The sequence below is a fragment of the Dendropsophus ebraccatus genome, chromosome 3, assembly GCF_027789765.1.
Source record: "Dendropsophus ebraccatus isolate aDenEbr1 chromosome 3, aDenEbr1.pat, whole genome shotgun sequence".
NCBI lineage: Eukaryota > Metazoa > Chordata > Amphibia > Anura > Hylidae > Dendropsophus > Dendropsophus ebraccatus.
In genome coordinates, this window is record NC_091456.1 from 139778795 (window position 1) to 139800163 (window position 21369).

A 21369-nucleotide genomic window follows, 5' to 3' on the forward strand; every position below is an offset into this window, starting at 1 on the left:
TTATCTGAGCGGCCTGTCAGCTGAGAAAGGCCGCTCTGAAGCTGGAGCGAGTGGACCCGGGGAAAGGCACAGAACAAGAGGAGCCCTGCAGCCTGGATAGGTAATGTATTCTTCTTTGCATATCGTCAGCGCCGGCCGCGCACCACTATTACATGTAGCGGCCGACAATTATAGGTTAGAACCTACTGTATATCAACGAACAGCCGATGACAATGGCTGAATTTAATTGCTGTTGGCTGAAGAAGTTGGATGCAACCCTTTGAGTGTGGTAAAACAAGAATATAGCCTAAAGCCTAAGGCTGTATTCCCACGTTCCGTGTTCCTCACGGAACATGGACGAGGAATGCCTGTAACAGAGTCTCCCCCGCCCGGGCAGCATCTGTAATTAGATGCTGAGAGCGGGAAAAACTGTACAGATATGCGCCGCACTGTAATGACAGCACCACGTGCGGCTGATTCATTACAGCGCGGTGCATATCTGGACAGTTTCCCCCGCTCTCAGCATCTAATTACAGATGCTGCCCGGGCGGGGGAGACTCTGTTACAGGCATTCCTCGTCAGTGTTCCGTGAGGAACATGGAACGTGGAAATACAGCCTGAGGCCGGGTTCACACTATGCAAAAAACACGGCCGTTTGCAAAATACAGGTTATTTTACGCAAATATGGCAGTTGTTATGAAATACGGCCGTGTTTTTTTATGTAGTGTGAACATAGCCTAAGGCTGTATCCAGCCAGTTTTGAGTCTGGGTTCAAACTACGTATATTTCAGTCAGTATTGTGGTCCTCATATTGCAACCAAAACCAGGAGTGGATTAAAAACACAGAAAGGTTCTGTTCACACAATGTTGAAATTGAGTGGATGGCCGCCATATAACAGTAAATAACGGCCATTATTTCAATACAACAGCCATTGTTTTAAAATAACAGCAAATATTTGCCATTAAATGGCGGCCATCCACTCAATTTCAACATTGTGTGAACAGATCCTTTCTGTGTTTTCAATCCACTCCTGGTTTTGGTTGCAATATGAGGACCACAATACTGACTGAAATATACGTAGTGTGAACCCAGCTTAAGGCTGCATCCAAAGTCTTCAGCCAATGGTAATCAAATGTTGCACACTTGGGTTTGGATGAACGCACGAGGTTCGCTCATCTCTGTTCCTAACATCAATCAAACCTTATCCAAATTCCCTTTTACATATAGGAGTAGCCATATGTACATACCATTCTTCTGATAATTTAGATTTATAGTAAATGTATTTCCAGCAATACATAGACGGCAGTGTCTTTACCTTATGATAAGAATTGTTCTTTTAAATGTATTTACAGAGTGCAGTTTGTTTGGTTTGGAAGCACGAATACTCCCACAGAACACCCACTCTTAGCGTTTTGGTGTCACACGTGTATAACACGGAGATATAAGAGGCTTAACTATTTAATGAAGCATACAAGTCACAATGGCCCTCCTTGCTGCGCTGCTCCTAGAGATGAAGACGTGCTTTGCATGATGATTTCATTATGATTCTGCTAAGAAAACACTGCAATTGGGTGATATAGTGATCTGTCTGAAAGCATTAATAAAAGCACACTAATCTCTGCCAATTGTATAAATGCAAACTCAATATCACATACAAAGTCTCCCTAATGTAATCCTTAAACGTTAATAATATAGTAATTATATAACAGGCAGGTGCAGTGACAAGAATCTATGAAGAGAGCAGTGTAAGAGCAATAGTGGATATCAATAGGCGGATATCAAGCATAAGCGTGCAACATGAAGAGGATCTGTTTCTGTGGCCCCGACAATGGAAATCTCCATTTCAGTAGTGAAGAACAGGTCATTTATAAAGTCAGATATTAGGACTATGTGAACCCAGGCTATGTATTAGTGATAGCAACTTAAAGAGGATGTACCATTGAATCAATGGAGCTGCGTCATGGAGGGGCGGTGGGGGGTTTCTTCCACTGGGGGTGGGCCGGCCCGCCTCCAGTGCTTCAACCCTGGCCCGGTAACCATGAATAGAGCGGCGCAGTTCAAAAAAAGGATTGCAACACTGGCTTCCTCATGTCTGCGCTGTTTGATTCATGTGTCATTTTAAAGAGAGTGTAGCTGTGTTGTTTAACTGTTCCTCTTATTTTTTTGAGCAGTGTTTAAATTGTTGGTATGTAATACTATATTTCAGCGGCTTCAAATGACAGAGCAATCCGGCCTCTGGACCACTAAGTTTGCCCCCCTCCCAGATGCTGGAGATGCTGCAGTGGGGTGGGGGTGGTTCCCATTACAGGCCCTCTACGTCTGTGTCGTCCATAAAACACGGAACATGGGTATAAGGCCTTAGATATCTGTTAGGACAAGGGAATACATAGCGGAACATTTATCATGGTGCGCCTAGGGCACTGGAGAGACACTGAGCATCCCTCTACCATTATCCTCTTCAGCAGCCACAGCCCACACAGCTCTGCCCCTATCCCTGCAGAACATCACATAACAATCACTGCCCCTATCCCTGCAGAACATCACATAACAGTCACTGCCCCTATCCCTGCAGAACATCACATAACAGTCACTGCCCCTATCCCTGCAGAACATCACATAACAGTCACTGCCCCTATCCCTGCAGAACATCACATAACAGTCACTGCCCCTATCCCTGCAGAACATCACATAACAGTCACTGCCCCTATGCCTGCAGAACATCATATAACAATCGCTGCCCCTATCCCTGCAGAACATCACATAACAGTCACTGCCCCTATCCCTGCAGAACATCACATAATCACTGCCCTATCCCTGCAGAACATCACATAACAGTCACTGCCCCTATCCCTGCAGAACATCACATAACAGTCACCACCCCTATCCCTGCAGAACATCACATAACAATCACTGCCCCTATCCCTGCAGAACATCACATAACAATCACTGCCCTATCCCTGCAGAACATCACCTAACAATCACTGCCCCCCTGCAGAACATCACATAACAATCACTGTTCTATCCCTGCAGAACATCACATAATCACTGCCCTATCCCTGCAGAACATCACATAACAGTCACAGCCACTATCCCTGCAGAACATCACATAATCACTGCCCTATCCCTGCAGAACATCACATAACAATCACTGCCCTATCCCTGCAGAACATCACCTAACAATCACTGCCCCCCTGCAGAACATCACATAACAATCACTGTTCTATCCCTGCAGAACATCACATAATCACTGCCCTATCCCTGCAGGACATCACATAACAGTCACTGCCCCTATCTCTGCAGAGCATCACACAACAGTCACTGCCCCTATCCCTGCAGAACATCACATAATCACTGCTCTATCCCTGCAGGACATCACATAACAGTCACAGCCACTATCCCTGCAGAACATCACATAACAGTCACTGCCCCTATCCCTGCAGAACATCACATAATCACTGCTCTATCCCTGCAGAGCATCACACAACAGTCACAGCCTCTATCCCTGCAGAACATCACATAACAGTCACTGCGCCTATCCCTGCAGAACATCACATAACAGTCACTGCGCCTATCCCTGCAGAACATCACATAACAGTCACTGCGCCTATCCCTGCAGAACATCACATAACAGTCACTGCGCCTATCCCTGCAGAACATCACATAACAGTCACTGCGCCTATCCCTGCAGAACATCACATAACAGTCACTGCCTCTATCCCTTCAGAGCATCACATAATAGTCACAGCCTCCATCCCTGCAGAACATCACATAACAATCACTGCCCCTATCCCTGCAGAACATCACATAATCACTGCCCTATCCCTGCAGAACATCACATAACAGTCACTGCCCCTATCCCTGCAGAGCATGACACAACAGTCACAGCCTCTATCCCTGCAGAACATCACATAACAATCACTGCCCCTATCCCTGCAGAACATCACATAATCACTGCCCTATCCCTGCAGGACATCACATAACAGTCACTGCCCCTATCCCTGCAGAACATCACATAACAGTCACTGCCCCTATCCCTGCAGAGCATGACACAACAGTCACAGCCTCTATCCCTGCAGAACATCACATAACAGTCACTGTGCCTATCCCTGCAGAACATCACATAACAGTCACTGCGCCTATCCCTGCAGAACATCACATAACAGTCACTGCCTCTATCCCTGCAGAACATCACATAACAGTCACAGCCTCCATCCCTGCAGAGCATCACATAATAGTCACAGCCTCCATCCCTGCAGAACACCACATAGAAGTACAGCGACAACCACCAGTCCTTGCAGAACAGTACACCTAGAGTGTTCTCATAAGAAAGCCTAGGAAAACAGCTGACTGAAGATAGCGCCGCCGCCGTCTACACAAGAAGCTGGTCACATGACCATGTCGTCACCAAGCTCCTTTGGCACACATGGAAACTACCGCTTCTGCATAATCAATTGTTCTGCAGGTTTTACTACAACCGTCTCGCTACTTCCAGCCAATCACGGCTCTCGTACTAGGCGCAGCCCACCAGTCTGACAGCTGAGCGGTGATTGGCTGATTGCCTGTGACTGTTACCAGCCGGCTGCAAGCTGGGCCAGGATGTACGCGGTTACCATGGCGGCGCTGTACTTCCGCTCCCCTGTATCCGGCCGTTACCTCCTTAGTGCAGCAGCTGACAGCGCCAAGTTTGAAGGTGGGTGAGAAGTGTCAGCGCTGCAGCGCTCCTGTACTGGTATGTATGGGGCCTCTCTGTACAACCGGTGGAGCAGCTTGCAGTGTAATACTCTGTGTGTATACTTTATGGCTCATACGTCATCCTGTTGTACTGATCTGTAGTAAATATGTCCGGGGCTTCTGGTACAAACTAATAGTCCTAGATGGGGTTCTATCCTGGGCTGCCCTGTGGCCTCCATGTACATGAGCCCCTAGTGCCTTAGAGGGATTCCTTATGAGAAGTTTCTACTGCCCCCAGCCCCTGGAGGGTCCTGTGTACCCTGCTGTACATTATATATGCAGTGAGGTGACGCAATGACTTAAAGGGTTTATCTGGTTAGAGAAAACTTTTCATATATTGTTGCAAGTATGAAGAAAATAGAGAGCCTATAGGTTCTACGTTCCTGTCCTGGATCTCTCCTGCCGCATCTCCCCCTCCACTTCTTTGTCTCGTTGGTGATAGCCAGCTCAGCCAGTCACTGGCCACAGCGCTGTCCCATCTCTGTGATATTAGGCACTGTTCACATCTGCATCAGGGGCTTTGTTACCAGGCCTGTGGAGTTGGTAAGCCACGGCTCCGACCCCTGATTTATATCAGGACCGACTCCTGCTCCTTCATAAATGGCCAGTCATATACCAGGGGAGTTATTTATCACACTGGCTCAGCAGCTTCTCCCTGATGTCCTACATAATCCTGGGGCGACTTCTGAGGGAATAAGGAAACATATAAAGCAGCTTCTCCTGTGTGTGCAATGGATACAGCCAGTCTCCAGCCTTTATGTCCTGAACTGCAGTACTCACAACTAGACTAGAAGGAGCAGGTGGTGTTTTAGTGTCTAACTAAATATTCACCATACACACAGAAACACTGCTAACAATGCCAGATACCTGTAATACAGAGGTCAGCCATAGTGATATAGAGAGGGGTCACACATAGTGATATAGAGAGAGAGGGGTCACACACAGTGATATAGAGAGGGGTCGCACACAGTGATATAGAGAGGGGTCACGCATAGTGATATAGAGGGGGGGGGTCACGCATAGTGATATAGAGGGGGAGTCACACATAGTGATATAGAGAGGGGTCACACATAGTGATATAGAGAGGGGTCACGCATAGTGATATAGAGAGGGGTCACGCACAGTGATATAGAGAGGGGTCACGCACAGTGATATAGAGAGGGGTCACGCACAGTGATATAGAGAGGGGTCACGCACAGTGATATAGAGAGGGGTCACGCACAGTGATATAGAGAGGGGTCACGCACAGTGATATAGAGAGGGGTCACGCACAGTGATATAGAGGGAGGGGTCACGCACAGTGATATAGAGGGAGGGGTCACGCACAGTGATATAGAGGGAGGGGTCACGCACAGTGATATAGAGGGGGGGGTCACGCACAGTGATATAGAGGGGGGGGTCACGCACAGTGATATAGAGGGGGGGGTCACGCACAGTGATATAGAGGGGGGGGTCACGCACAGTGATATAGAGGGGGGGTCACGCACAGTGATATAGAGGGGGGGGTCACGCACAGTGATATAGAGGGGGGGGGTCACGCATAGTGATATAGAGGGGGGGGTCACGCACAGTGATATAGGGGGGGGGGGTCACGCACAGTGATATAGGGGGGGGGGTCACGCATAGTGATATAGAGGGGGGTGGGTCACGCATAGTGATATAGAGGGGGGGGTCACGCATAGTGATATAGAGGGGGAGTCACACATAGTGATATAGAGGGGTTACTGTGGGTGTGGGGGCACGTCATAGCGTGCACGTGCGCACACACACACACAGCTGCAGCCATAGCATACTGGAGAAAAACACCACAGGACAGAGGTTACTGCTGCAATACTTATGGCTTCTCCTCCTCCTCCTCTGTATTACACAGGATATCTTCATATTACATTGCTGCTCATATACAGTCATCCAGCATCCAGGAAGAGAACAGCTCAGATCTCCCCCCACACAATGGACTCTTCCAGCTCAGAAACAAACTGCCAAATAGTGACCGACTACTTTTCCCCGGCCCCCCTTATCTAATAGGGCCAGTGTCCTATTACTGATATATTCCCTGACCACCCTTATCTAATAGGGCCAGTGTCCTATTACTGATATATTCCCTGACCACCCTTATGTAATAGTGCCAGTGTCCTATTACTAATATATTCCCCGACCACCCTTATGTAATAGGGCCAGTGTCCTATTACTGATATATTCCCTGACCCCCCTTATCTAATGGGGCCAGTGTCCTATTACTGATATAATCCCTGACCCCCCTTATGTAATAGGGCCAGTGTCCTATTACTGATATATTCCCTGACCCCCCCCCCCTTATCTAATGGGGCCAGTGTCCTATTACTGATATATTCCCTGACCCCCCCCCTATTACTGATATATTCCCTGACCCCCCCCTTATCTAATAGGACCACTGTCCTATTAGAATGTTGCTCATAATATATATTGATAAGCAAAACATATAAAATTCATATCAAAACTCAATTTTAAATTGTTGTAAGATTTTTTGTTAAAGCTAGAGTCAGTCGGTTCATTTTTTTTCCGACTCCAACCAAAACTAGCTCCGACTCCACAGCCCTGTTTGTTACATTATATAACAGATGCCTTTTGTCATTGGACAAATCTGACAGTTTAAAGTGACTGTACCACCAGGCCCAGTCTGGAGGCGGGCTGACCCATCCTTAGTGGGAGGAAACCCTAGCCCCCTCTATGATCAGTGGAGGTTACAGCAGTGAGGAAACCCCTCCCAATTACCAGTCAGCTAGTTACCACCAATCCTGTGTATTAACGGTGCCCCTCGGCTTCTATCTTGGAACAGAAAAACAGAAGTCACAATGCAAGTCTCCAACCACAAGGACCAAAGTAGGCAAGCGTGGAAATGCTTTTAGGCATCCCCTTAAAGGGGTTATCCAGCACTATACAAAAATGGCCACTTTCTTCCAGAGACAGCACCACTCTTGTCTCCAGCTTGTGTGGGGTTTTGTAACTCATTTCCTTTGAAGTGAATGGAACTTAAAGGGGTTATCCAGCGATACAAAAACATGGCCACTTTTCCCCCGCTCTTGTCTACAGATTGGGTGGGGTTTGGAACTCAGTTCCATTGAAGTAAATGGAGCTTAATTGCAAAACATACCTAAACTGGAGACAAGAGAGGGGAAAAAGTGGCCATGTTTTTGTAGCGCTGGATAACCCCTTTAACCTCTTAGGGATATATGCCTTACCCGTACGGCACATGCCTGCATGAGGAGTTCAGAGAAGGCCGCGCCGCGACCCTGCTCTGAACTGCTGCGATCCCGACTGCTATCTGCAGTACTGGCCCGATCGCCGCTCCCGCTAATTAACACCGTTAGATGCACCTGTCAAACATGACAGCTCATCTAACAGTGTTAAATGCAGCCCATCCCTGGTGTCTAATGACAGGATCCCCCCCGCCATGCGATCGCGGAGGGGGATCCCTTGGTCTTACCGGGCTGGCCCTCAGCAACGTAATGACGCTGATCCCTGCTCGGTATTTTTTATTTTTTTTTATATATTTTTATTGGATTTATAAGTTATAGCCAAAAACAATAAGGTGCCATGCAAGACACAAACATTGCACCACATATAAAACAGGAATATAAAAGAAACATTTGCCGGCAAGGGGATTGTAACAAGAGCATCAGGACATATGGGGAGACCCTTAATAGTACAGAGTGGTCATCATATACCGTAAAAAGTGCTCGCAGCGCAGTATAGTAAAAGGGGTCAGTAAGAACAAGGTAACAAAGAAAGAACATCAATGTGGAAGTTGTAAGGCCCCTAAGGTACCCTTCAATGACTCCATACAGTACCATTTTGTGAACTGAAATGGCTTCACTATGTCATGAATTGCCTGCGGATCATAATGCTTTAAAATAAAGATTCTCCATTTTTGGAAAAATTTCTTCGTACCAGAGTCTTTATGCCTCTCCGTATCTATCTTATCGATACCAAAAAAGAACTTCTTCTGTGCCACTACCAAATCAAGGTCAGGTACATTAGGCAATAACCAATTGGTGAACAAACACCGTAAAGCAATCAGTAAAGTGATGTGCACCAATTGAGGTATCGCCCTGCCATCCGACGTCAATTCGGGGGGTGAAATAGGAGTACCTTCGGAGCTAAATCAAGTTTGATCTTGTAGGTGCCGGCTCGGTATTCTATTGCAATGGTCTGCAGCAGACCAAAGCAATATAGCACCGATCTATTAATTTAGAGCACGCAAACTATTCATTTATCACATTCCTGATCTCACACGGTAAACGGCGTAAGCGCAAATACCTGTCAAAGTGCAAAAATTGTGCATTTTTGGTCGCATCAAATCCAGAAACATTGTAATGAAAAGCGATCAAAAAGTCGCATATGCGCAATCAAGGTACCGATAGAAAGAACACATCATGGCGCAATAAACGACACCTCAACCAGCCCCATAGACCAAAGGATAAAAGCGCTATAAACATGGTAATAGAGCAATTTTAGAGAACGTTTTTTTGCTGTAGAAGGTTTTATTTTTTTAAAAGCCATCAAATAATATAAAAGTTATGCAAGTTGCATATTGTTTTAATCGAACCGACTTGAGGAACATATATAACATGTCAGTTTTTCCATAGGACAAACGGCGTAAAAACAAAAAAAAAAACAAAGAAAAATAATTTTTTATTTTTTTTTATTTCACCGTTCATATAATTCTTTTCTGGTTTCACAGCATATTTTATGCAGAAAATAAGTCTGTCATTGCAAAGTACAATTAGTGGCGCAAAGAAATAAGCAAAAAATAAGGGCTCATGTGGGTTTCTAGATGAAAAAATGCAAGTGCTATGGCTTTTTAAACACAAGGAGGAAAAAACTAAAATGCAAGACGAAAATTGGCTCTGTCCTTAAGAGGTTAATTGCAAACTGCACCTGAACTGGAGACAAGACTCATGCTGTCTCTGGAAAGAAGTGGCCATGTTTTTGTAGCACTGGATAACCCCTTTAAAGGGAACCAATCAGCACAATTGTACTAATATGGTTCCCAGCTGCATGCTCGAGTCCATCCAAACCCGATCGTTCGGCATTTGATTAGCGGTGGCTGCTGAAGTTGGATAAAGCCCTAAGGCTATGTGGAAATCATGGATATAGTCATTGGCTGTATCCATGTTTTCCAGACAACCTTAGAGCTTTATCCAACTTCAGCAGCCCCAGCTAATCAAATGCTGAACGATCGGGTTCGGATGGACTCTAGTATGCTCGAGGTTCGCTCATCTCTACATAATGTAGATCTATGTGCAGCTCCCGAGTATACCAGCCACTTCTGCTTTACATGGTGGAAAAGGGATTCACCCATGACACACTCTGTGGGGATGATTGACAGGCAAGGAGACCCTTTAGTGGCCTTTCTGCCTGTCAATCTTCCCTGCAGAGTAGGCTGACAGGCAGGGAGCTGTGACTAGTCACAGGCAGCTCTCCACCTAGATGACTAGTTCCCACCCCTCTCCCAGCATCACACGCCGGAAAAAACCTTTTCCCCCAATGTAAAGCTAGCGCTGCAGACGCACATAGATCTATACTGTGCAGCAAGGAACCATATCAGCACAATCATGCACAATGGTTCCCTTTAAAGAGAATGTTGCATCAGAAAATGACTCTCTTGTAGTTTTTCAATTTAACGGTTTATACTATCCTGCAGTTTTCATCCTCACCACTAAGTTTGTTCTTCCTGTTCCATCTGTGATAAGAAGGAAGCTGCTGAGAAGAGGTCTGTACAGCATTAGGCTGGGTTCACACTACGTATATTTGAGGCTGTATAGCAACCAAAACCAGGAGTGGATTAAAAACACAGAAAGGCTCTGTTTACATAATGTTGTAATTGAGTGGATGGCCGCCATTTAATGGCAAATATTTGCTGTTATTTTAAAACGGCTGTTATATTGAAATAATGGCCGTTATTTACTGTTATATGGCGGCCATCCACTCAATTTCAACATTATGTGAACAGATCCTTTCTGTGTTTTCAATCCACTCCTGGTTTTGGTTGCTATGAGGACCTGACAAGAGGACCAAATACTGCCTGAAATATACGTAGTGTGAACCCAGCCTTAGGGTGTATTTTCACATAAACATTTGGATTGTAATTCTCCCCCAAAAAGCTATGCAATATTGCCAGGATTATCAACCATTGGGGCAAAACAGGGGGCATGGCTTCCACAGATTTCAATCCGAATGTTTGTGTAAAAAAGAAAAATGCACCCTTAGCATCCATTCACACCTACAGGATCTGCAGCAGATTTGATGTTGCAGATGTCAATGTAACTAAATGACTGAACACTATTAAAGAGTCACTGTCGTATTTTTTTTTTTTTTGCAGAAATCAATAGTCCAGGCGATTTTAAGAAACTTTGTAATTGGGTCTATTAGCCAAATCTGCCATTATCTGCATGTAAAAAGCCTTTTCCCAGGTCCCCCCCCCTCCTTCCTCTTTTTCATCCACTCTGAAAAATCTGAAAATTGTGACTTGTTGCAGGAGACGTACCCTGTCTGTTCTAGGGAGAGGGGAGGGGGGAGGAGGAAGGAGGGAGTTAGCCGGCAGCAGAAAGCAGATAACAGAGGATTACAGGCACGGAGCTGGGTGACAGCTGTAATCCGAGCTCAGGGAGGTCACTGGTGATGGTCAGAACAGATAACGGGTGAGGGATTTGTAGATTAACTCTTTGTTGTCCTGTTTTGGTCTTCTCTTTAGCTCTCTCCATAGGAGAACAATGAAGACAGGGGGGAGAGCTTCAAACTGCTTTTTCATGATAAAAATGCATTTTTCGGATAATAAACCCAATTACAAAGTTTCTTAAAATCGCCTGGACTATTGATTTCTGCAAAAAAAAAATTCACGACAGTGACACTTTAAATCTGCCACAGATCCTATATGTGTGAAAGAACCCTCAAAGTTAAAGGTTACAACAGTAGATGGAGATTTAAAGTGACCCCCACAATCTGACCCCCCCAAACTACTTGTACCTTTGGATAGCTGCTTTTAATCCAAGATCTGTCCTGGGGTCCGCTCGGTGGGTGATGCAGTTATTGTCCTAAAAAAACAACTTATTAACTTGCAGCCCTGTGTCAAATTGACGGGCCCTAAAGTGTGTGTGCATTAGACTTGCAACGTCCCTCCTCCCCGCCCTCTTCACTATTAGGAATGCTCCTGGCAGCATTTTTACTATTCATCACCTGTGTGAACACTGCACGTGGGCTGGATAGTTAAGGCACCTGTGCAGTGTTCTGACAAAGGATGAATAGAAAAAATCCTGCTCAGGGGCATTCCTAATGGCGAAGAGGGCGGGGAGGAGGGATGGAGGGGCAGTGCAAGTCTAATGCACAGACACTCTGTCTAGTGCAGCCCGAGGGGAATCCTGGAAAACCTGCATACAGCCTTTGACTATCCATGTTTTCTAGGCAGCCTTAGGGCTGCATCCAACTTCTTCAGCCAAGGGTAATCAAATGCTGCATGCTCTGCTTTTGCTCTTCTCTGATTACAACACAAAACGTAGAGAGTTTTAGTGCTGTTTATGGAGGAAAGCAGCCCTGTTTTTCTGATTCAGTAAAACCCTGTTAAGTGAAGCTTCTACGTCATCAGTCTAATTGTCTCTATCAGAATAGTGTTCTGAGGTTTGATGTTTTGTACAGATGTCTTCAGATGAGGAGAACAGTAGAAGCCCCATCATTCCAAAAGATTCCGATCATGGCAGCTCAGTGTCTTCAGATTTCCAGGTAACACCTAAGGAAAGAGTTGTTTCTTAAAGTTTGCAATATTTATAATCATAACTTATATAGCTCCAGCATATTCTGCAGGGCTAACTGTACAGTGGGTACATATACAAACAAAACGGCTTACAATCTATGAGGAGTTATAAAGTGCTAGTCCTGTGCATTGGTCCAGCCATCTTTTACATTAAACAGAGTAGATCACATATATGTACAGCTTGGTGACTAGCTCATGTAGGTTTATGTACAGCTATGGAGTGTGAGACATGGTGTTAAAGGGGTACTCTGGAGAGGAAAAAAAAAACTCTTTTCAAATGAACTGGTGTCAGAAAGGTATACAGAATTGTAAGTTACCTCTATTAAAATATCTCATGTCTTCCAGTACTTTAGAGCTGCTGTATGTCCTGCATGAAGTGGTGTATTCTTTCCAATCTAACACAGTGCTCTCTGCTTCCATCTCTGTCTGTGTCAGGAACTTTTCAGAGCAGTAATAGATTCCCTTAGAAAACCTCTCCTGCTCTGGACAGTTCCTGATGTGATAGGTCTGCAGGATGAGAAGTACTGGAAGGCTTGAGCTTTTTTAATTGAATTAATTTACAAATCTATATAACTTTCTGACAGTTGATTTAAATACTAGACGACCCAGGGCATACCTGTACGTCTTGGCTCCGCTTGGGGAGTTCAGAGGGGGGTCGTGCCGCGACCCCGTTCTGAACCGTGGTGCTTTCAGCTGCTAACAGCCAGGGAGCGTGGCAGTTTGCGGGTACAGTCCAATCGCTGTGGACGGATCACAGATCTCTATGAGAAATCAGTGTAGTTGTATTAGAAGTCCCCCAGGTTGACTTCTAATTAATGTGAATTTTTTTTTAATTAATAAAAAGCCCTTTCCCCTAATAAAAGTTTTAATCACACCCCCTTTTCCCATTTTATGAATATAAATAAACAAACATATTTGGTATTGCCGCGTGCGTATTCGCCCGAACTATTAAATTATCACATTCTTGATCTCACATGGTAAACATTGTAAGTGCAAAAAAATTCCAGAGTGCAAAATTGTGCATTCTTGGTCGCATCAAATCCAGAAAAGTTTTATTAAGTAAGCAAAGAGTCGCATATACGCAGACAAGGCAACGATAGGAAGTACAGATCAGGGCGCAAAAAATGATGTTAATTATATACAAGTTGGCTATCATTGTAATCATACCGACTTGAGTAACATAGATAACATGCCAGTTTTGCCATAGGGCGAATGGCGTAAACACACACACACACACACAAACAGAATTTTTAAATTGTGTTTTATTTATAAGTCTGTCACTGCAAAGTACAATTACTGGCTCCAAAAATAAGGGTTCATGGGGGTCTGTAGGTGAAATAATGCAAGCAGTATGGCCTTTTAAACACGATGATGGGAAAAAAAGAAAACTCAAAAATGAAATTTGGCCTGGTCTTAAAGGGTTAAATGAAGGGAGGGGTTGGCAAAAAGGATTTGAGACCAGTTAGGGAATGTGATAGGTCTGCCTAAAAAGATTTTTTTTAAAAGATGTTTTAAGGGTAGCTTCACACATACTGTATTTTCTGCTGCGGATCTGCAACAGATTTGATCTAAATAACTGGGCACAGCATCAGATCTGCGCCAAATCTGTTGCAGATCTTCTGCAGATCCTATACGTGTGAATGCAACCTTAGGCTACATTGTCACTTTTGTGACCAGAATGCCACCAAGACCATGCCCTCCTTTTTTCATCAAAAGCCGTGTAATGTTGCTGCGATTATTGTGATAGTAAATGTGGGAATGGGACCTTAGGGATGCTTAAAGCGTAACTGTCATTTCAGGGTCATTTTTCTGAAAACATTAAATATCAACAGTACAAACGATTTTAAGAAACTCTGTAATAGGTTTTATGTACTAAAAGAGTTTCCTTCTGGACTGAAAAAGCAATCTCCCAGCCTCCCCCCTCACATCAAATGAAGCAGGATTTCTGTCTCCATTATGTGGCTATGGAGAGGGGAGGGGCTGTTAGGAGTGACTGAGCACGGAGCAGTCCTGCACAGCACAACACCCTGCAATCTTCTCTCAGTAAGTTCATAGATAAGTACTGACCTTTCTGACACCTGAATTTAGCGTTTTAGGTGCCCAGAGAGTCTACAAACAGCTGACCTTCATGTCACCTCTTCCTGCTCCCTCATCTCCCTCAGCCCCTCCCCCCTTCATAGGCTTACAATGGAGAGAGCAGAGCCCGTCTTCACTGGCTTCTCTGTAATGAAGACGTGTTTGCCTGATAATGCACAGATAAGAAGTCAGGGGGGGGGGGAGGCTGGGAGATTGCTTCTTGAGGACAGAAAGAGGCTATTTGGGCTGATGAAACCTATTACAGAGTTTCTTAAAATCGCTTATACTACTGATTTCTGCAATAAAAAAAAAACATGCACAGCATCAGATCTGCACCAAATCTGTTGCAGATCTTCTGCAGATCCTATACGTGTGAATGCAACCTTAGGCTACATTGTCACTTTTGTGACCAGAATGCCACCAAGACCATGCCCTCCTTTAAAGTTACTCTGTACCCACAATCTGAACCCCCCCCCCCCCCCCAAAACCACTTGTACCTTCACATAGCTGCTTTTAATCCAAAATCTGTCCTGGGGTCCGTTCAGCAGGTGACTGCAGTTACTGTCCTTAAAAACAACTTTTAAACTTGCAGCCCGTGCCAAACTGGCATGGCCTAGAGTTACTATGCATTAGGCTGGCACACCCTCTCTGTCCCTCCTCCCCGCCCTCTTCACCATTAGGAATGCTCCAGGCAGACTTTCTCCTATTCATCAGCTGTGTGAACACTGCACATGGGCTGGATTGTTAAAGCACCTGTGCAGTTTTTACTGCAGAGGAATAGGAAAAATCCTGCCAGTGGCATTCCTAATGATGAAGAGGGTGAGTAGGAGGGGTGGTGCAAGGTTAGGGCACGGACACTCTAGGCCAGTGCTTCTCAATTTTAGTCTTCGGGCCTAACCAACAGGTCATGTTTTGAGGATATCCCATACAAAGAACACCTGTGATAATACCTGATTTACTGATTATAATTATATCACCTGTGCAATCCTAAGGAAATCCTCAAAACATGACCTGTTGGTGAGGCCTGAGGACTGGAATTGAGGAGCACTGCTATAGGCCACGCTAGTTTGACACAGGGCTGCAAGTTTAAAAGTTGTTTTTTAGGACAATAACTGCATCACCAGCCGAACGGACCCCAGGACAGATCTTGGATTAAAAACAGCTATCTGAAGGTACAAGTGGTTTGGAGGGTTCAGATTGTGGGTACAAAGTCCCTTTAACACTGTGAATGTCAGGAATATTACTTTACAAATAAACTGGTGTAGCACAAGCCCTGGAGACAGGAGTAAAAGGTTTGGATTATGGAGAATGTTAGCTAAATGTAAAGCCTGGGTAGGGTGGTAGACCGAGATAAAGGAGAATATGTAGGGAGGTGCAGCACTGTGAAGTCAGAAAATTGTATTGTATTCTGGGCTGAGTGGGCATCCAGTGCAGTGACTGGCATTATTTTCATAATATTTTCTTTTACTCATTTTATTTATTTAAATAAAAAAAAAAAATCTTATCTTCACGCTTTTTATAATTGGTCTTAATTAACCCTTTTATTTACCTTTTATTTACAACAGTATCTTTTTGTCCTTCACCCACGGCTTCCATCTTTGCAGCTTGTTAAGAGGGCCTGTAGTTTACTTGTCTAATGTATACTTTTAATGTGAACATGTTCTTGAAAGAAGGGAGAATTCTGTCCTAGAAATGACATCCATCTCCTGGTTTCATTACACGCTTAAGCAGCAACTATTATTCTGACTCTTTTGTGACAGGATGAATATGACGAGCTTCTCCGCTATGCTGTGGTAACTCCTAAGTTTGGGCCGCATCTCCTCAGGGAGCATCAACTGACTGCTGAACAAACCACAAGTGACAGGTTCTCCAGTCTCCAGGAAGCTGTGCAAGAGCAAATCCCAGGTAATATCATGCTGCTACATAAATGTACTACTAGAAATGTTACATGGCCATGCTTCTAGAAATAAATAACATGGTAACAGAATTGGTGTCTTATGTTCTTTCTTCAGAATAAAACTTGGTTCTACGTTTTTAAGGATCACTAAACATTGGCCAGGGGCGTAGGTAGGATTCATGGGGCCCCACAGCAAAAATTTGTAAGGGGCCCCTCTCCCCTACGCACACATATATGTGTGTGTGTGTGTAATATAAATATATATATATATATATATATATATATATATATATATATATATATATATATATATATATATATATATATATAATTATTATTACAATATACACAGTGGTGCCTTGGATTACGAGCATAATTCGTTCTGGGACTGCGCTTGTAATCCAAATCCTCTCTTAAACCACAGCCAGTTTTCCCATAAAAATCATAGAAATGCAGACAATTGGTTCCACACCCCAAAAATAATGATTTATTATTCTGAATAACATGTAGAACAGATGAAACAAACATTCAGAAACAGCAGAATGTGATATTATAACTTACTGTACAGTAATGGAGAGGATGGGAAACACAAGGGCTGACAGAGACTGCAGGGAGCATGAAGGAATGAGCAGGACAGATGTGGGCACAGTATAGCAGCACTCTCTGAGGAGAGGGGTTACAGCTATGAAGAGATTACCTCCACAGTCCTGTCCCCTGATGCAAGCCTCAGCCTGAAGTGGATCTGCTATGATTTGGAAGGTGATGGAGACTTCCTGGGTCAGAGTACAGGGCTGTAGACCCTGCTATGCAGGCCATGCCCCTCCTCCACTCGCGCTTCCACCCAGTTCAGGGAGCTCTTAACCCTTTAAGGACATGGCCCATTTTCGTTTTTACGTTTTCGGTTTTTCCTCCTTGTGTTTAAAAGGTCATAGCACTTGCATTTTTCCACCTAGAAACCCACATGACCCCTTATTTTTTGCGTCACTAATTGTACTTTGCAATTACAGGCTGAATTTTTGCATAAAGTACACTGCGAAACCAGAAAAAAATTCAAAGTGTGGTGAAATTGAAAAAAAAAACGCATTTCTTTTATTTGGGGGAAATGTGTTTTTACGCCATTCGCCCTGGGGTAAAACTGACTTGTTATGCATGTTCCTCAAGTCGTTACGATTAAAACGATATATAACATGTATAACTTATATTGTATCTGATGGCCTGTAAAAAATTCAAACCGTTGTTAACCAATATACGTTCCTTAAAATCGCTCCATTCCCAGGCTTATAGCGCTTTTATCCTTTGGTCTATGGGGCTGTGCGAGGTGTCATTTTTTGCGCCATGATGTGATCTTTCTATCGGTACCTTGATTGCGCAAATACGACTTTTTGATCGCTTTATATTACATTTTTTCTGGATTTGATGCGACCAAAAATGCGCAATTTTGCACTTTGGGATTTTTTTGCGCTGACGCCGTTTACCGTACGAGATCAGGAATGTGATTAATTAATAGTTCGGGCGATTACGCACGCGGCGATAGCAAACATGTTTATTTATTTATTTGTTTACTTTTATTTAAAACCTGGGAAAAGGGGGGTGATTCAGACTTTTATTAGGGGAGGGGGCTTTTTACTATTAACAACACTTTTTTTTTTTTTTTTTTTTACACATATACTAGAAGCCCCCCTGGGGGACTTCTAGTATATACACTTGGATCTCTCATTGAGATCTCTGCAGCATAGATATGCTGCAGAGATCCATGAGATCGGCACTCGTTTGCTTTCGGCTGCTGCAGCCGAAAACTAACGAGTGCCGAGCCGAGGACGGCGCCATCTTGGACGCGTCCCCGGCCGGCATCAGTAACGGAGATCGCTCCTCCGGGACAAGGTCCCGGAGGAGCGATCTCCCCCACTAGACCCCAGGGAAACGTTGCCTCCGGTAATCGGAGGCAGCTGTCAACTTTGACAGCTGCCTCCGATTAGCTAATTAGCGGGCACGGCGATCAGACCGTGCCCGCTAATAGCAGCGGTCCCGGGCTACTCGCGGCACCCGGGATCGCGGGACTTCAAAGCAGGGCCGCCGCGCGGCCCCGCTTTGAAGTGCAAGTGAGGACATATGACGTACGCATACGTCCTATGTCCTTAAGAGGTTAAACCAGAGCAATGCTCTTAACCTCTTAAGGACCCATGACGTACCGGTAAGTCATGGATCACTGTCACTTAAGGACCCATGACGTACCGGTACGCGGGTCCTTTAAGAGGGTGCCGCGGTCCGGCCGCATGCGATCGGGAGAGATGGCCTGCAGAAATACACTGCAGGCCATCTCTCCCTGTCGGCATGGGGGGGTTGTTACCCCCCCCCCCCCATGCCGACGATCGCCGCAATTGGCTTATCAGTTCAGATCAGCCAATATCGGCGATCAGAACCTTTCCGGGCCATCGGTGACCCGGAAAAAATGGCGGTCGGTGCTGTCCGAGGACGGCACCGACCGCCATTACTGTAAAAAGTAATGGTGGTCACAGTGCCACCGGCCCGATCGCCGTGAACGGCCGTTCACGGCGATCAAAGTCCCCAAAAGTTATAAATACCTGCTCAGGACCCCTCAGCTAGGTAGCTGAGGGGTCCAGAGCAGGTATTTGTACATTACTCACCTGTCCCTGGGTCCTGATCGGCGTCTTCCGGTTTCGCGGCGTCCTCGTCTTCTGGTCGGGTCTTCGGCTCCTTCCTTGACGTCCCGTTCGGCTTTTTTCGGCTCCAGCGTTGTCTTTTTTCGGATCTTGCGCTCTGCTGCCCCCTAGCGGCTGATAAGTGTAATACACTTATCAGCAACTATAGGGATGTTCAGTATGTAATAAAGGTTTTTGGGTTTTTTTCCAATTTTTTTTTTTCTATTTTCCGCACCCTATCGCCGCTGAGTGTCGATCAGCATCGCATGAAAGTGCGCTGCTAATCAGCAACTCCTCCTTTTTGGCATAGGGTGTTTTTTTTCTGTATCCTACTGCCACGGTCTGCTGATAAGTGCCGCACATAAGTGCGGCATTTATCAGCAACGCAGTTTTTGGCGTAGGTTTTTTTTTTTTTTATACTTACTGTAAAAAAAAACACGTAAAAAACACTACATTACACCACACTACACTACATTGAATTAGGGCTGGGCGATATGGGCAAAAAATAAAATCTCGATTTTTTTTTTTTAAATTTTTTGACGATTCTCGATCTAAATCTCGATTTTTTAAAATTTTTTGCTAAATAAACAGAACATTTTCTCCCTGCAGCATCAGATACTATTTTAATATTTTAGACAACAACTGTATTGATTTCCAGTGTAACAGAGGCCCCATATAGTATAGGAAATCATGTTTGTGCCTCCATCTACGTAGGGTGTAGTAGTGGAGGTATAGTGGATAAGGGGTGTAGTAGTACAGGTATAGATGAGGGGTGACTGGGGTAAAACTGAAGGGGACTGGGGTGACACTAAAGGGGACTGGGGGACACTAAAGGGGACTGGGGTGACACTGGGGGACACTAAAGGGGACTGGGGGACACTAAAGGGGACTGGGGTGACACTGGGGGACACTAAAGGGGACTGGGGGACACTAAAGGGGACTGGGGTGACCCTGGGGGACTGGAGGGACAATGGGGGACACTAAAGGGGACTGGGGTGACACTGGGGGACACTAAAGGGGACTGGGGTGACACTGGGTGACACTAAAGGGGACTGGGGTGACACTAAAGGGGACTGGGGTGACACTAAAGGGGACTGGGGGGACACTAAAGGGGACTGGGGGGACACTAAAGGGGACTGGGGTGACACTAAAGGGGACTGGGGTGACACTGGGTCACTGGAGGGACAATGGGGGACACTAAAGGGGACTGGGGGGACACTGAGGGGACTGGGGGGACACTGAGGGGACTGGGAGGGGACTGGGGGGACACTGGGGGGACACTGAGGGGACTGGGGGGACACTGGGGGGACACTGAGGGGACTGGGGGGGACACTGAGGGAACACTGAGGGGATTGGGGGGGACACTGAGGGAACAATGAGGGGACTGGGGGGGACACACTGAAGGGGACTGGGGGGGACACACTGAAGGGGACGGGGGGGACACTGAGGGAACAATGAGGGGACGGGGGGGACACTGAAGGGGACTGGGGGGGACACTGAAGGGGACTGGGGGGGGACACTGAAGGGGACTGGGGGGGACACTGAAGGGGACTGGGGGGGGACACTGAAGGGGACTGGGGGGGACACACTGAAGGGGACGGGGGGGACACTGAGGGAACAATGAGGGGACGGGGGGGACACTGAAGGGGACTGGGGGGGACACACTGAAGGGGACGGGGGGGACACTGAGGGAACAATGAGGGGACGGGGGGGACACTGAAGGGGACTGGGGGGGGGACACTGAAGGGGACTGGGGGGGGACACTGAAGGGGACTGGGGGGGGACACTGAGGGAACAATGAGGGGATTGGGGGGACACTGAGGGGACTGGGGGGTGACTGGTGCAGCTGGAGGTGATTGGAGCAGGAGGGCACATACATCTCCTCCTCCTCTCACCTCCACACACACGCTCCCCTCCCGGCCAGATATGGAGGTCCCGGGTCTGTGGAGGAGGAGGCCGCAGGGACTACAGTAGGTGGTGATCGCATAGCTGCGGGTCACGGAGCTATACAGCGGGAACGGGGGTCTGCACCGAGCCCCCCGATCCCGCTGTATAGCTCCAGGACGAGCAGCGCCGCGATCACCACCTACTGTAGTCCCTGCGGCCTCCTCCTCCACAGACCCGGGACCTCCATATCTGGCCGGGAGGGGAGTGGGACGCTCAGTGGAAGGGGCGGGGGCAGATCAGCGGCGGCGCTGTCAGTGGCTGGAGGCCGCCGGCACTGCACCGCCCCTCTCCA

At 46.2% G+C, this 21369-nt stretch overlaps 1 protein-coding gene across 3 annotated transcripts in view; it reads left to right on the forward strand.

The window, feature by feature from the left end:
• Nucleotides 1-4364: 4364 nt before the first annotated feature.
• The window catches only part of POC5 (POC5 centriolar protein), a 39167-nt gene continuing 22162 nt past the window's right edge, over nt 4365-21369 (forward strand). Inside the window, exons 1-3 of one of the 3 annotated variants that reach the window (XM_069962774.1) lie at nt 4365-4709; nt 12383-12466; nt 16334-16478. In XM_069962774.1, the coding sequence (XP_069818875.1) occupies nt 12383-12466; nt 16334-16478 (229 nt within the window). In that variant the 5' untranslated portion in view covers nt 4365-4709. The remainder of the gene's footprint in view (nt 4710-12382; nt 12467-16333; nt 16479-21369) is intronic. The other 2 variants (XM_069962773.1, XM_069962775.1) reach the window with 2 other exon arrangements.